General features: G+C 43.5%; 1 protein-coding gene across 1 annotated transcript in view; it reads left to right on the top strand.

The window, feature by feature from the left end:
* Positions 1-17,786, top strand: part of LOC119404538 (twitchin-like) — a 96,220-nt gene that overhangs the window by 18,130 nt on the left and 60,304 nt on the right. The window contains 17 exon segments of the mRNA XM_037671076.2: positions 336-620; positions 1,277-1,359; positions 1,361-1,577; positions 2,673-2,975; positions 3,428-3,709; positions 4,860-5,159; positions 6,022-6,324; positions 6,926-7,207; positions 7,915-8,214; positions 8,658-8,960; positions 10,041-10,322; positions 11,420-11,719; positions 13,534-13,836; positions 14,644-14,925; positions 16,491-16,667; positions 17,023-17,145; positions 17,382-17,681. Coding sequence (XP_037527004.2) covers positions 336-620; positions 1,277-1,359; positions 1,361-1,577; positions 2,673-2,975; positions 3,428-3,709; positions 4,860-5,159; positions 6,022-6,324; positions 6,926-7,207; positions 7,915-8,214; positions 8,658-8,960; positions 10,041-10,322; positions 11,420-11,719; positions 13,534-13,836; positions 14,644-14,925; positions 16,491-16,667; positions 17,023-17,145; positions 17,382-17,681 — 4,425 coding nt within the window.

A 17,786-nucleotide genomic window follows, 5' to 3' on the forward strand; every position in this document is an offset into this window, starting at 1 on the left:
ATTATGCATTCCTGAAAATATTAGGGTGCGCAAATAAAAAAGACACAGTCAGCTTGTCCCCGTACCCTCTCTTGTTTTTTTATTCGAGAGGGTAGGGGACGAGCTTTCTTGTGAATGTCTCTTTTATTCATGCGCCCTAATACTTCCAAGAATTTTATACTCTATTCATGTGAGTGACAAATTAAGTCCAAATATAAAAGTATTTTCTTAATTCACTTAAGCAGCATTTAAAATTCTTTGAAGTACTGTAAATATTCAGATAAAAGCAGTTGAGGTTCAATTCGTATAAAAAGTTGTGGAAACACTGTGTCGTTCAATAACTTTTCTCTCTACAGTGAAGCCACGTATCGACCGAACCAACCTGCGCAACTTGACAATCAAGGTTGGCCAGGCAGTCAGCTTTGACGTGAACATCATTGGCGAGCCACCGCCAACGGTCACGTGGGAGCATGTGGGCAAGGGTGAGGTCAAGTCTGACGAGGTGTACCAGGTTGACAACGTAGACTACAACACCAAGTTCAACATTCTGCGGGCAACCCGCAAGGAGACGGGTGTCTACAAGGTCAAAGCTACCAACGCCTCTGGAACAGATGAGGCAGAAGTGGAGATCAATGTCCTAGGTGGGTGACATATTTATTGCATTGAGAAATATTATGTTGTTGTGTGATCTCTCTGTTAATGTTGTAGTATTAAAAATATTATGTGATTGTTGAGTGCATTTGCAGGATGATCAGCAGAAGCAGTTGTGACATTACCAGTTGCCTATACAATCTATTTTGAGGCATTCTGTGAAGTGTTACACCACTTGAAAGGCATCTGTAGAAGTTATGAGTGAAAATTACAGCCCGTAGCCTTGTGTGAGCCATGGTTTTGATGCAGCAATACCATCCCTGTTATTGGATGAGGAAGTTGAAAAAAACACCAGTTTCCTGAAAACGATACCGTATTACTTCACGAAAAGGCTCACGTAGTCTTTTGCAAGGCACACACATCACACTTCATCGGGATCATGATTATCTGCAATTCGTAATCATTTGCCTGTTCTTCACTACAAACATGACACCCCTGTGCTGTACGCACTACTTATACCTTAATGGGACGACTGCCGCAACTTTGTTTTCGTAGATTTGTGAAATTGCTTCACCGATGTTTCTACATTATTATTCTAACTTTACAGTCACATGTCAGTGCAGTGAAAGATGAGTTCTTTTAAATCGCCTGAGATGGCATATGAGAGTAGCCTTAGCTCAGTTTCTTCCTTTCTGGTTTCCTGCAGGCAAGCCAGGCAAGCCCAACGGACCTTTGGAGGTGTCCGATGTCCGAAAGGACGGCTGCACGCTGAGCTGGAAGAAGCCGGACTGACGATGGCGGCTGCCCAATCGAGTGCTACGAGGTGGAGAAGATGGACGAGGAAACTGGCCGCTGGGTGCCAGCTGGCAAGTCAACGGAGCCCAAGCTGGAGGTCAAGAACCTGGTTCCAGGCAAGAAGTACAAGTTCCGAGTGCGTGCTGTCAACAAGGAAGGTGACTCTGACGAGCTTGAGACGGACACGAGCACGCTTGCCAAGAATCCCTTTGGTAAGCAACACAAGTCTAGTAAGAGTATGAAGTTGGGCATGTTGGTAATGCACAACTGATCACGTAGCGCAAGATTGGACACTGGACTTCGTCCCTTCTCTTGTCCAGTGTCGAATTTTGCGCTACGTGATCAGTTATAGAAGTCTACTGCTTGCATCCATGTGTATCCTGTAAAAGAAGTTGTCAAGGCTATTGTAAATGCACGCCAAAATTCAATGAATGCAGTTTTATGCAGCCACAAGAGCGAAGAAATGTGTCTTATGGTCAAGGCTTGGTATGTTTATATTTGTGGAAGTGCATGCGTGAGCCAGCCTTCGGTTACACTGCATAAAGAAAAAATTACGAAAAATCGTTGAACAATCGTTGAGCAGGGAATTCCCTGTTCAGCAATTGTTCAGCTATTTCTCTTGCGACAAAGCCAATCTATGGCAGTTGGAAAACAAACACAAAAAAGAACAAGTAAAAATTTGCAGCTTCTTTTTAACATACTTCACTCTTTCCAGTAAAAAAATAAAATTTATGTCAGCATAGTGAAAGTACAGAATAAGGTTCTGATGACAATGTGCATTAATACGGTGTTGGAAATATGTTTATAGCAAATTTCCAGATGTAACGAAACTACTTTCATGTCAGATGCGACTTTGTTATAACGAGGTTTGACTGTAGAATTTCCTTCATTATTCATTTATTCACTTATTTATTTATTTATTTGTTTGTTTATTTATTTATTTATTTATTTATTTATTTATTTATTTATTTATTTATTTATTTATTTATTTATTTATTTATTTATTTATTTAAGAAATCTGCACATTGGAAACTCACTCTAATGGCCAAATTTTGTCTTATTTCTTTTATTTGTTTTTTCTAGTCATTAGCACTTATTTTCCACTCCTGTAATTGATTTACTTGCATTTTCATATCACAGTTTCTCATATGTGCTTTTTTAAATGGTCCCCATACTAGCCGATGGCTGTGGGACCGAACAGTTTGCGTGTAACTTGTAAAATGAAATGTATATAATAATGAAGAATAGTGTATTAGAAAGAACGGTGTGTTAAAGCGTTGAGAGTGACCGGTCGTGCGCCCGTGCAGACGAACCTGGCAAACCGGGCCGTCCCGAGCCAACAGACTGGGACAGTGACCATGTGGATCTCAAGTGGTCACCACCAGAGAGCGATGGAGGCACTCCCATCACAGCGTACGCAGTTGAGAAGCGCAAGAAAGGTGCGCACAAGTGGCAGAAGGCCAAGGAAGTGCCTGGCACCAGCAACGAGGCCACTGTCAGTGACCTGGAAGAGGGAGAGGAATACGAGTTCCGTGTCATTGCCATCAACAAGGAAGGACCCAGCGAGCCTAGTGATGCTTCCCGATCCGTGGTGGCCAAGCCCAGGAAGTGTGAGTCCTTCAACCTCACGTACTATTTGTGTGCATATGTTGTCATTGTTTATACCATAGTCATCACCCGACACCTTGAGTAACAGGCCAGGCAATAAACCAGGCTAGCATCTCCGGGGATATCATTAAAAATTGCTCTCTATCTACCAACCTTTATGAATGCTGAACAGAACTTGCTAAAGAGTTATTGATGAGCTGCTTGTTAGACCTGTGCGAATATTTGAGCGCTTTGAATATTCGAATCAGAGAAAACCCGACATAATCTGCTTTCCTGTTAGCACATAGTTTATGCCCTTTTCAAGAGATATTGGCATATTTTTTATTTCCTTGTTGTTTACATTAACTTGCTTGTCTTTCGAGAGCATATCTTTTTATTCATGAGTACAACTGCCTGTATGTTTGTTTATTTGTATATTTAACATTCATTGTGCTTATTTCGCATTCTTATGCAGTGGCACCCAAGATTGACCGCACCAACCTCAAGGACACAACCATCAAGAGTGGCCAGTCGCTGAAACTTGACGTGGACGTGAAGGGCGAGCCCTGCCCAACCATTGAGTGGTCCTACAATGGACAGCCTCTCAAGGCGAATGACAAAATCAAACTTGACATTGAGGACTACCACACGCTGTTCATCCTGACCGGGGCCAAGCGTGCCCACACTGGAACCTACACTATCACAGCCAAGAACATGCATGGCACTGATGAGGCATCCATTCAGCTCAAAGTGCTCAGTGAGTATGCCAACCGCACATTTCCTGGATTAAGTAGTATCATAAGGAATACATCACTTCTGATTCGCATTTTTTAAGTTCAGTCAGAGTTGACATGTAGAAGTCAATTCCGTTATCTCTCTAGCACTGTTAGAATTATATTATAATTAAAAAAAATTGTCACACATTCCACTGTGCTATAACTCGTGCTAATGTTGCTGACATGCAACTGCTGTGCAATATAACCCCTAATCTATTTTAACCAGCCTGATGTTGGTTACAAGATGTAGTTGGCAAATAAATTCTTTGCAGTCAAACAAAATTACTGTTTTGTAACAGCACACACTGTGCTTAAAACAAAACAAGGCGAAATTATGAATGGCAGGGATGCAGTGCATCTGAAGCATCATGTGCAGCTGTTATCATGTTATGGCTGTTGTGTGCATTTACAGCACAGAGGATAGACTTTTATTTCAAGACCGCACGCGGTACATCCCATCACACCTTTTCGAAATGGACTGCAACAACTTGCAACGTTTAGCAATAATAAAGCAGTGGTGTGCATTTAGTGTTCCTGGTTGTTCCGACATTCAAATATACTGTATTATTAAAACAAAGGTATGGTGACAGTAAATGAGAAAAGGGATGTGAGGTTTATCTCCGATTGTAAAGTTGTGCTGCGTGCTTTCGTCTAACAATAAGCAATTTCTTGGACTTACTCAAACCAAGAAAAGATGCCATCTCTCTCTGCTGGCCTCATGCCATCATGTTATCCTCAAAGTGCTGTCTATCCCTCTAGCTGAAGGTTCAGTGAGAATTAGTTATGATGCGGTCTGTCTCTCTCGTTGAATAAAAGGTTTCGCCTGCTCTTGTGACCAAGCCATAGGTAGCATGTAGTGGAATGAGGGGCACACTCTCCAAAGGCACCTTGCACGATTGCAACTAGTTACTAAAAGAAACAAGGTACATGTGTACTATCTCCATAGAACAGCACTTGGTCGATTCTCACTAGATTGCCTATTTAGCCACATCTCAAATGCGCACTGTATTGAGTGGCAGTGAGAGAGTAGGCAGTCTCCCGTGCAACAGTGTACCAAGATTGCCTAGTAAGTCATGGCTTTTGCATTGCTGTCATAGCCATGACAATCACCGTGTTTCGTTGCACGTACAGGCAAGCCATCCAAGCCCAAGGGCCCACTGGAGGTGTCGGACGTAACAGCCGAAGGTTGCAAGCTGAAATGGGACAAACCGGAAGACGATGGTGGCGAGCCCGTGCAACAGTATGTTGTGGAAAAGATGGACACAGATACTGGTCGCTGGGTGCCCGTCATGACCACCAAGGAACCAGAGGCTGAGGTCAAGGGCTTGATTCCAGGCAAGGAGTACAAGTTCCGCGTCCGTGCCGTCAATCCAGAGGGCGAGTCGGAGCCACTCGAGACGGAACAGGGAATTATTGCCAAGAACCCGTATGGTGAGTGAAATGTGCCTGAATTTCACGTGTTCATGAGAGTCCCCTTACATAATGTTGCGCTCAGGCTTCTACGATTATCACTTTGATGATTTGAACCGAAGTCAAAGCGAATGGTAATTACTTAGTATCGAATAATATTGAAGCAAATTCAAATAGTAGCAGGATTTGAATAGCAGTAGGGTAGAAGCTATCCTTTCTATTCTTTTGCACCATAGACTCCAGCAATTTGAGCAGACTTGGAGTACCTGCTTTTGAAGAACACTAGCACACTTGATTTCAAATGAGCATGTCACTGATGTATAGCACAAAAAGTAGTACAGCTTTTCTTGGTACAAGAAATGAACTACAGTGACCTAATGTTAAATGTACAATGGTATTAATATTAGTTTCATGCTTACGGAATATTGACTTTTACCACGCTACGGTTCCTTTTTGTAATTATAGATGTGGGTGCACAAACTGGTAATGAGCGTATTTTGATTTAGCGCTAGTTTTATATGGTTTGCTCATTTAGTTCCATAAAGTGTCATTTGCTGACAATCCTGCTGCTCTTGCAGATGGTGTAATCTTCATCAAGCTGCCGCATAGTAACTCTACGTCTTCTTGCCTCCCACATTTCATGAAACCACGAAAATGCTAATTTGGATTTGCATTCAGTGGAGAAACGTGTTTACGTTGATGGTAAAAGACGGTAGACGAGCTAACACGGACACAAGAGAGAAGTCAGGGCACCACAAATGACGTTTGTGGTGTCCCAACTTCTCTCTCGTGTACGTGTTCGCACGCCTGCTGTCTTTCATCGTGAATCCCTGCTAACTATCTGAGCTTTCTGTCACTCTAATGTTTACATTGTCCTGCGCAGACGAGCCAGGCAAACCGGGCAAGCCAACAGCCAAGGACTGGGACAAGCACCATGTTGACCTGGCCTGGCAGCCTCCGTCAAGCGACGGTGGTGCTCCAGTGACGAGCTACATTGTGGAGAAGAAGGACAAGTTCAGCACCAAGTGGCAGAAGGCTGCCGAGATTATCGGCGACAAGTGCGAAGCTAGAGTGCCCGACCTCATTGAGGGCATGGAGTACCAGTTCCGCGTCCGAGCTGTCAACAAGGCTGGCCCGGGTGCACCCAGTGATGCAAGCGATGTGGTCATTGCCAAGCCACGCTTCTGTAAGTTAATATTACCTCTTACACTATCATCATCATCAACCTATTTTCATGTTCTTTGAAAGACAAAGGTGGATGCAAGATGAATTGTAATTTTACCACAAAAATATAAAGGAAGTGTCGGATTTAGTTATCTCAGGCTAGTCTCTGCTGCTCCAGAAAAGCGGTTGCTTTCGATTTGTTCACTCGTGATAATTTATTTGTGTTCTATATGAAGGCGTTGTTCACTGTAGGGCCTGACACCTGGACAACTGGAAGTGTAAATGAAAAAAATATATGTATTAGAGGGGACACCTCCTACAGATCTATGCTTTTAAGATAAAAACTAAGGAACTTCACAAATGTCTTTGTTGGCAATGTCTCACCATATCTTGCACATACAATATGACGCTGCTCTTAGCCACTCTATTTACACGCATCACATCCCCAACTATCCACATCTAAGCCTTCGTCACGCTAATGTCACACACACATTGGTAAATGCAGAAGAATTGTGATGAATGCTTGATTATATTTTCTTGCATGTAGCATTTTGGTGTTGCACATACAGTTTCTTTTGTATTTGATGTGCTTGTTCACATTCTGTCTTTATCCGTCTGAACAGTGGCTCCCAAGATTGATCGTTCCACGCTCAAGGACGTGACCATCCACGCCGGACAGGGCGTGAAGTTTGACGTCAAGGTTATCGGCGAGCCTCCTCCGAAGACTACATGGTTCCTAGAGAAGACTGAACTGAAGGATGGAGGGCCATACTCGATCGACAAGGAGCCTTATCGCACAAAGTTCACCATTCATAATGCAGAGCGCAAGGACACTGGGGAGTACAAGTTGGTGGCTGAAAACACCTCTGGAAAGGACGAGGCTACAGTCAAGATCACAGTCCTGGGTAAGTTTGGGCATTGTCCTATCTACGTGAACAGTGTGTGCATCATAAAGTTCAAATTATATCTGAAAAAAATCCTGAGCAATACCCAGGGCTCTTTTTGTATGGCTTCTCTAAAAGATAAAGCTTTCTTTTAAGTAACAAGTCATATTGCCTACAAAGCAATGGGAATCATTGAAGTGGGCTTCTTACCCACCGCGGTGGTCTAGTGGATATGGTGCTCAACTGTTGACCCAAAGGTGGCAGAATTGAATCCCATCCGCGGCGGCCGCATTTCAGGGGAGGCAAAATGCTAGAGGCCCGTGTGCTTAGATTTAGGTGCACGTTGAAGAACCGGAACCCTCCACTACAGCATCTCTCATAATCATATCGTGGTTTCGGGACATAAAGCCCCAGCAATCATTATCATTGAAGTGGGCTTCTTTCGACAAAGAGAAAACAGTTTTGATGTATGGTTTCTCTGCAATGTATAAAGCTGGACACTATTGTAGGATAATAGACTTTGGTTGGAGTAGTTTAACTACTCCAACCTGCTCTCAAAGACAGTAAGAAGAAAGACATGGGGAGAGTGAGAATAAGCAATCACTAACAATGATAGGTTACAAGTAGCATACATGGGTAGCAAGTACCGGCAACGTCCAACGCAACCACCTGACACACTGCTCTCTCAACCACACAGTCACTAAGCCAAAGTGACCTTCCTTTTGCAGACAAGCCCACACCTCCCGAGGGGCCTTTGGAGGTGACGGACGTGCACGCCGAGGGCTGCAAGCTCAAGTGGAACCCGCCAAAAGATGATGGTGGGCAACCACTTGATGGCTATGTGGTGGAGAAAATGGACACCGATACTGGGCGTTGGGTGCCCATCGGTCGGCCCACAAAGCCCGAGATGGAGGTCAACAACCTGGAGCCAGGCAAGGAGTACAAGTTCCGGGTGCGTGCTGTCAATCCTGAGGGAGAGTCCGAGCCACTTGAGACCGAGAAGGGCACCATTGCCAAGAATCCCTATGGTAATGTTCGTTCATTCAGCTCAAGACTTCTGTCCCTGCGTTCAGCCTGAATGGTTGACTTTCTTTTCGCTTCTTCGGATCAAAGCGAAATTGAAGTGAACTGTAATTAGTATCAAATAATTTTGAAGTGAATTTGAAGAGTAGTAGGATTTTAATTGTAGTAGGGTGCAAGGTCTGGGCAGTAAAATACTATGTTGCATTTTAAAATGTGGCATATGTAGCCCGTGTATGTCACTATAACACACTTCTAAACTTTAGAAAAAATTAATCGGCGTGCAGGTAATGTGCACTGAGCTTTGTGGCAGGGTGGATTTTTTTTCTTAGTAAGCAGTTTCACTGCATAGCATGCCTAGGCTGCAAAGTACTCGAATGTTCGCACAGGCCTAGTTTATACCATGTCCTCACCTAGTCCTGCATTTGGTTGCATTCACATCACCATGCAGATGCACCTGGTAAACCAACGGGAGCAGAAGTTACAGACTGGGACAAAGATCACATGGACCTGAAGTGGCAGCCACCACTCAAGGATGGTGGTGCCCCCATTGAAAAGTACATTGTGGAAAAGAAAGAGAAAGACAGCCCTGTCTGGACCAAGGCGGCTGTAGTGGACGGCAAATCCTGCGAGGCTCGCGTGCCTGACCTCATTCCCGGTGAGACTTACGAGTTCCGGGTTCGAGCAGTCAACGCTGCTGGCCCTGGAGAGCCATCGGAGACCACCAAGCCTATGGTTGCCAAACCTAGAAAATGTGAGTGTGTTTCGTACTTTATCGCTGCATTGCAAATTTTTTACTATCCAGTTATAAATCGGCTGTGTGGAAATCTACAAAATGTAGGAGGGTTGAAACTTAGGCATGTTGGTATGACATAATGAATGTAATAACAGCGCAACAGACAAGGACTAGCGAAGTAAGGACTAGTGTGTCACTAGCACAGGACTAGTGTGTGACTAGGTAAGTAAGGACTAGTGAAGCAAGAACTGGTGTGTTCTTCGCTGGCCCTTGTTTGTTGCGCTGCTATTACATTTAGGATTTAGGAGGTCTCATGAAACATAAACATCATCACCAACCTGACAGTAGCTCAAAGCCACCAAGGAATGTTATACATGTTGCTCAGAAAGAAACTGTAGAAGTGGTGAAAGGCGGGCTAGTTGGTACATAACTTAAAACTTGAAAAACAGCGCAAAGACAGGATGAAGGAAAGTGCCCGTCCATGTGTCACTTTCCTTCGTCCTGTCTTTGCGCTGTTTTTCAAGTTTCAATAAGAAAGTTTCACAGGTGATGACAGATCCTGAGGGTCTGTTAGACACTAAGACGACTATCTAAACAAAATTCCTCCAATTTTTTTTTCTTTCATTCAACTGTCGGGTTCTGTGCACTTAAATTATTGCAGTGACAGGTGGCATCAGTGTTAAAAACTGAAACATTTCACACTACTTTTTGTGACGTAAAATTTTAACACGATTAACTTCTGATCTAAGTTATGATATATAATATTAATTCTAATTCACCTCTTTTTGTCTCTGTAAAGAACACAGTTGTGATTTGTCTTTACCAAATCCAACAAGACATTTATGTTGCAGATAAGCCCGGTAATGCAACTGTCTATCATTTCCTATGGCTTGTTTACAACACTGCTTATCTCTGCAACTTATTTAACTGTCATTCTAGAGTTGTCTTGAGATGTTAACTTGAAATTTGAAAGAGAACCATAAGTGGATTACTCCAGTGCTCCACTGCGTGTTCTTGCTATTTTTAATTAGGCACTGCATTGATGCATGTACTATTAGGTTATGCTTCATCAACACATGGTCTTCGTATTTTCTACAGTGGCTCCTAAGATTGACCGCCGCAGCCTGAAGCCTATCACTATCAAGGTTGGCCAAGACTTCGAGTTTGATGTGAAGGTTCAGGGTGAACCGCCCCCAAGTGTCAGCTGGATGCTTGGATCCAAGCCAGTGGCTGAGCGTCCCACGCTGAGCATCACAAATGTTCCGTACAACACGAAACTGACCTGCGACCGTGCCGAGAGGAAGGACAATGGTGTCTACAAGATCATTGCCTCAAACCAGTACGGAACAGACGAGGCTGAGGTGGAAGTCAATGTCATCTGTGAGCTGCTCTTCTTTGTCATTCTAACGATCATTGGCATAGTTATGTAATTTATACAGAATACTTGAAATACGAGCGCGAAACTATGCAGGGACATATGAAGACAGGAACAAGTCTTCCTATGTCCCTGTGCAGTTTCACGCTCTTATTTCAAGTATTATGAATCACCAACTCTCCCAATCAGCCGTTCTGACATTTGTGCAGGCTTTGTTTGATACAGAAGTTCTGTGTCGGTTTTTGTCCCAATGCATGCTGTGCACTTGCTGCTGTAATGATTCGCTGTAGCGAAGTTTACAGAAATGTTGAAGGTCTTGTTCTCTCAGATGATATTAATTTATTCAATTCCAGTGAAGACTACATGGCCTGTATATTCATGCAGTCTTCGGTGCTGGATATTTCCTGTCTTTTGCGTTGAATGATTAATATGGAAGAGACGGAAGTACAGATGAAATTAATAATATCTGGGGTTTAACATCTCAAAACCACAATATGATTATGAAAAATGCAAGTACAGATGAAGATTAACATTAAGATTAATATGCCATTTGTATGGACTTCTGAAAGGAGATTTCTTACAACAGTCACCAGAACTTCTCAAAGACTCGTAGATTCAGGAACTGGAATGCCGACTACTGCAAAATTTCAAGGGGTATCAATTCTCACACCACCTGTTGGATTCAGAAGAGTGTAGGATTGGGCGTGTTGGTATACCATGATTATAAATTCTTAGCAGCGAAACAACCAAGAGGGGACAGAAGAGCGCTCTGTGTCCCCTCTTCTGTCCCCTCTCGGTTGTTGCACTGCTAGGAATTTGCAATGTTGGACTCACTTGCCATCATGGCAGAACAACTGAATGACATGTCTTGCATGCTTGAACAAAGCACGTATATTTCAGGAGTCCAAATACCACTAGCAAGGACACGCGTATGTTAAATTAGTTTTACAAGAATCAACTAGAGATAACGGTGCCCTAAATGAATGTGCATTACTTTTTGTGTAATATTGGGACATTTTAAACTATGTGAATGCAAAATGTGTAGCATCTGCTTTGGATTTTCATTACTGATGTAAAAAAAAGTTTTAAAATTTGTATTCAGCCAAACCCTCGAAACCTGAGGGTCCTTTGGAGGTGTCTGATGTCACCAAGAACGGCTGCAAACTGGCCTGGAACAAGCCCAAGGATGACGGTGGTGAGCCTATCACCAAATATGTGGTGGAGAAACAAGACCCGGACACGGGTGCATGGGTTCCCATTGGTGCAAGTCACTCGCCCGAGTTCCAAGTCACGGGACTCACTCCTGGCAAGGACTACAAGTTCCGTGTCAAGGCTGTCAACAAAGAAGGCGAATCAGAGCCTCTGGAGACTGACATTCCCATCACAGCCAAGGACCCATATGGTAAGTCGTGCCAACTATTTGAAGAATCATAGCTTGTGCATTCTTGAAATCTTATAGTCTATACTTTCCTGTTTAAATTATGTCCCTTTTACTGTGAATATTAAGCAGTGGTTACTTCGAATTCACACTTCAGTATTACATCTCGCTTCTTCAAGGCACGTAACGGCCATTTTAGTAATGTATATATCAGCACTGTGCTTGACAGGTTTGCTAGCCTCAGAAGACAGTGATGTACGGCCACCATCAGACTTGTGTAATTTTAAACAATGTTGACACATCTATAGTGGCTTAACTTTAACACAGGCTGTAAGTGGTACATATCAGCAATACCGGTAGCGCAAAGCATGCACATTCAAGGCACCCCGATCAGAGATCTCCGGAACACTCCACAAGGGAAGCAAAAAAATGCTAAAGACACGTTTGGGTTAAGTAGGACAGTGACTGTGACATGTACGTAGCATGCCATCACATCTGTCGCCTTAAACTAGCCTTTAGTGAAAAGTCTTCAGTAGGGGTGTGCGAATATTCGAAATTTCGAATATTTTTCGAATAGTGTTTGCTATTCGATTCGATTCGCACTGGAATTTTACTATTCGAACTATTCGAACTTCCCAAAAACAAATACAGTCAACGTCCAATTGAAAGTGACCCCTTGAAATTTTTAATATGCTTCACCTCATTACACTCTCGTATTGCGGCAAAGCTGTCTTTCAAGCTTCCTTACGGTCGAACTTGGCCAAGAGACAGTCAACGTCCGATTGGAAATGGTCCCTAAATTTTCAATATGCTTCACCTGATTACACTCTCGTATTGCGGCAAAACTGCCTTTCAAGCTCCGTTGCTGTCGAACTTAGCCAAGAAACAGTCAACGTCCGATTAAAAGTGACCCCTTCAGATTTTTTAATATGCTTCACCTCCTTACACTCTCGTATTGCGGCAAAGCTGCCTTTCAAGCTCCGTTACGGTTGAACTTGGCCAAGGCACAGTCAACGTCCGATTGTCAGTGGTCCCTAGATTTTCAATATGCTTCACCTCATCACATCCCGGTATTGCGGCAAAACTGCCTTTCAAGCTCCGCTACGGTCGCCAATGTATTAACTCAAGAAAACGCTGTTTCCAACTTGGAGATGAAAGATGTGGCAGAGGTGGGGGCTCAATTAATGCTGTTTTAGACCTGAAATTTGGGCAGGAAATCCGAAAAATCGGAAGCCGAAGCTTTTTAGCATCCAAAATTTCAGACGTTCTTATTTGTCGACGTCTACGAGGTAGATTTGGAACTCCACCACATCATTTGGGCTTCCACAGAAGTTGAAAGAGGAGGAGAGGATGAGGAAATGGCATCTTTGCCTGTCACGTGTGAAGTGTTGTCGGCAACACTTTGGTTGCACCAAATCATGTACATAAATACAATTCGGCCTCTACATTGCCTCATTCTTGATAAGACAACTATGAAACAGGAACACCACCCCGCCAGCGCTTCATCAACCTAGCGAAAAGAAACACTTTCATGTTGCTATCTCATAAGAATATGCTTAGGAATCCTCTCTAACTTTACACTTCGAAGTATTCGAAAAATATTCTATTCGATTCGCACTCACACTCCAATATTCGAATTCGCTTCGCACCCAAAATTTTGCTGTTCGCACAGCTCTAGTCTTCAGTGCTACAGCATGTGAGTGTAGAATCCATTGAGCAACGTTATCACATTTTGTTTGTTGGCTTCAGTGAAGTCAGTGCCTATCTTGTATATTATGTTACTGCTGTTGCATCCTTGTGAGGTTCAACGGCGCTGTATACTTCCTTCACCTGAACAGATGCCCCATCGGCTCCTGGAAAGCCAGAGGCCACGGACTGGAACAAGGATCATGTGGACCTCAAGTGGACGCCACCAGACAAGGACGGGGGTGCTCCCATTTCGCACTATCTCATCGAGAAGAAAGAAAAGGGCAGCCCTCGTTGGGAGAAAGCAGCCGAGGTGCCCGGCGACCAGTGCAAGGGAACCGCTCCTTTCTTGGACGAAGGAAAGGAGTATGAGTTCCGCGTTATCGCCGTCAACAAGGCCGGTCCTGGAGAGCCCAGTGAAGCCTCCAAGCCCGTTGTGGCTAAGCCAAGATTCTGTAAGATGACCTCTCTCAATTCTGATTGCTTGCACAATGCATTTGGATGCAGCATTTTGTATAAAGCCAGGGATCAGTACTGTATTATTTTAATTAAATTTAATATTTGTGAAGTTATTTCTACAGCTCAAGTGTAATCACTCCTAGTTATGCTTTTGTTCTTTGTTGCACTGTGCACTATCGTGTGCATTGTGAGTTTCAATGTAGTGCACTTGGTTGAAAGGGCTCCAAGACCGCACAACAATACCGGCATACTAAAAACTGGTTCAATAAGTATCAGTAATTGAAGTGCTGTTTAGTTCTCCAGTTTTCTTTTTCATTACGGCACCACAGTGCAGATCTACAGCCCCTACAACCACAGAACAGTCTTGTATTCCACAAATACGACTGCATGTTTTTGCTGTCATGATACCTCCAGCATCCAATTGCAGGCTAACAAGGGTTCTCCCATGGTGTAATTTTGACAGTTGTTACATCAGATCAGCAGACATCTTCAGTGATATTGTCTCATTCGTATGCCTCTGATATGATGTGGCAATACTTGTTTTAATAACAACTTCAATGTGAAAATAAATGATACTCTCAGTCTTACGCCGACATGACAGAGAAATGCATGGCGAATGGGCACTGACTCCAGCATAGTTGGAGTCTTAGTGTTACACCTATAATTTTTTGTTCCATCACGCAATGGGTGGTCCCTGTAGCTTCTTCTTGAAGGGTTTCTCTGTTATTCTCAAGGTTTCAGCCCCATATGTGAGAATAAGAGTAATGCCGATAAACTAATCTGAGCCTTTTTCCTCATTTCAGTGGCACCACGCATTGACCGCAAGAACCTCCACGACTTGACCATCAAGGCTGGACAGCCAATCAAGTTTGACGTTAACGTCCAGGGTGAGCCTCCACCGACCATCGTCTGGTCTCTAGACGATGAGACCCTGAAACCCACCACACATCGCAACATTGAGACTGAGGACTACAACACCAAGTTGTCTGTGCGGAGGGCTGAACGTGGTGACTCTGGAAAGTACACCATCACTGCCACAAACAGCTCTGGCAAAGATGCAGCCACGGTTACAGTCAACGTCTTGGGTAAGCACTTTAATTGGTTTGAGGCCAGCACGTCGTTAGACAATCCTCCAAGGAAAGGGATGTAGTTAGGCAGATTCTACATTGGCAGTTTTTAATGAATTTTAGCAGCATAAAGGATGGTTCAGCTAAGTGGGACTTCTTTTTAATTCACAATGTACACGTTTCTGTTCATTTGGTCCTGTGTGTGACTAGATTGACTGCGGGAAAAAGTTTAGTTCACTTGGTGCTAATTCACATTTGCATCAAGTGAACTGCGGAAGACAACTGGCCATAAGCATTGCCAAAGGGGGGTGAAAGATTCACCCCCCCTCCCCTGCCCAGAAATTTATTTAGATATGAACATGTTTGTGTGTGTGAAGGTATTTCAGATACGATATATGTTTTCTTCGCACACTTTATTTCAACGTATCAGCCTAGGGAATGGCCCTTGTCTAGGTATGGAACGCCCTTTGTCATAACCAGACGAAGGCTGGTCCCCCGGACGAAGTGTCAGGATAAACTGTGTGCAAATGTATGTTGTGTACAAAATACTAGGCTTGTGCAAATATTCGAGCTCTTCGAATATTCGAACGAATATTACAGTATTCGAATTCGCTTCGATTCGAATTTAAATTATTGGAAATTTCGAAGTATTCGAAATGAACGAATGGGTGTATATTAGTCCGCATGTAACCCCCCTGTAAAGGTGGTACAAAATAGTTGAAAGTAGCGCCTGTCCATGTTCTTTCTTCCTGTGTCCCTGTCTTGTTATTTGCGCTTCCAGTTTTTTACCTCCAACTCGCCCAGTTACAAGTTTTATTGAAAGGTGGTTTCACTGCAGTGGAGGAGTGCTATGCCGTGAATGCACCTTTCCAGGAAGAATCCGCGCTGCCGCGAAGCCCCCTTTCAAGGTTAAATGAACAGATTACCCTCACATCGCTTCATCATTTTTTAAGTTTAAAAGCTTGTTATACCAGCTTATATGCTCCAAGTATAGGAAATTTTAAAACGTCACATATTTTACAGGTTATCACCTGCATTCTACTGAAAGCCAAATCCTGCTACTATTCAAGATTGCTTCCACTTTGAACCAAAAAGAATGACATTTGCACATGCCTTGTTACAATTTTAAAACATTGTGCCGGTTGGTTGGGTCATGACAAATACGGTCATTTTTCTTTATAATATGTGACATATACTATTCGAATTCGATTCGAAATTATTCAACCAAAATTACTATTCACTTCGAATTCGCTTCGAACCTAAAATTTGCTATTCGCACAAGCCTACAAAATACCTTTCTACAGTTGCAGGGCCTGCATGATGCCTTCTATGATGCTTGCAATACAGGTACATGCACATCACATAAATATAGGAAAATCACCTCCTCCTAATCTCCCGAAATGAAATTCTGGTGATGTCCCCACATCTGACTCTGACCTTAAGTTTTTACAGAAACCAGTATAATACTAAAGTCTTTAATATAGGCAATTTAAAGAAAGACGACATCAAAATAGTTTTAGCCACACTTTATGACTTATTGAATTTCATAACCTTGCTAAGAACATGCTGTGCATCCACTGCAGATGTTCCAGGAAATCCCGAAGGTCCTCTAGAGGTCTCTGATGTCCACAAGGAGGGTTGCAAGCTGAAGTGGAAACGACCAAAGGACACCGGAGGCATGCCACTTGATGGATACCTCGTGGAAAAAATGGACCCTGAAACTGGTGTCTGGGTTCCTGTGGGCAAGACCAAAGAGCCCGGTAAGCTATGACAACTCCGTTTATTAAGACTTTGTCATAACTGCAGGTTTATCATTTGCTAATCTTGGCACTGTTATAAGTACCGCAGCTTTGGCAGGTTTTACCATGGACACAAATCAGCATGCAAAGAAAACAGAACATAAGGTTATTCTTACACTGTGCCCCCCTTTATAGTTTTTTTGTTGCTGGTAGAGGTAACTATAGTAGCATCTGCAAAAGATAGTATAGCACATGACGCATTTTCCGTTCTGTTGTCAATTTCAATTTAACAGCTCGACCCATCAGTACTGGCTCAGTGCTTATAGATGTTTTCTGATTGATTGTGTAATCACAGTGGCGTTGAATTTTGATACAGGAATGGATGTGACTGGCCTGACTCCAGGAAAGGAATACAAGTTCAGGGTTAAGGCCTTGAACAAAGAAGGCGAGAGTGAGCCTCTTGAGATGGACGGAACCATTGTTGCCAAGAATCCATTTGGTAAGTAAACGGGGTATGTGTGTATTAACATCCCAATGATTTATTTTGTGTGCCTTCCTCAGCTACTTTGGCTACCCCCTTCCTTTTCCATAGTAAATGGGACAGCTACACCTCTGCTCAGCACTTTGCTAAGTTTTGCTTCTTGAAGGAATTGCGCTTTTATGGGTAACAAGATTGGTGTAATCAGTTGCGTGCACCACACTGATGTAATGCTTGTGTTTGCTGCTACTTGCTAGATGAGCCCGGCAAACCAGGCAACGTCGAAGCAACGGACTGGGACAAGGACCACGTGGACCTCAAGTGGACTCCGCCCGAGAACGATGGCGGTGCTCCAGTGGAGAAGTACATCATTGAAAAGAAGGACAAGTGGGGCAACTGGGAGAAGGCCGCCGAAGTGCCTGCCAGCCAGACAAAGGCCACGGTGGGAGACCTGGCAGCCAACCAGCCATACGAGTTCCGTGTCATAGCCGTCAACAAGGCAGGACCGGGTGAACCCAGTGATGCCACACTGCCCATAATCACCAAGCCACGCAAGCGTGAGTTCACTTGGGATAAGTTGGCAGACTTTTGGCAATTGCTTCCGCTTTTGAGAAAGAGATAATCTCTGTTTTTTGGCAAGGCTGCTCAAAATCCCCGACACT

This window comes from Rhipicephalus sanguineus, chromosome 9 (assembly GCF_013339695.2).
Source record: "Rhipicephalus sanguineus isolate Rsan-2018 chromosome 9, BIME_Rsan_1.4, whole genome shotgun sequence".
In the NCBI taxonomy this organism is placed as follows: Eukaryota; Metazoa; Arthropoda; class Arachnida; order Ixodida; family Ixodidae; genus Rhipicephalus; species Rhipicephalus sanguineus.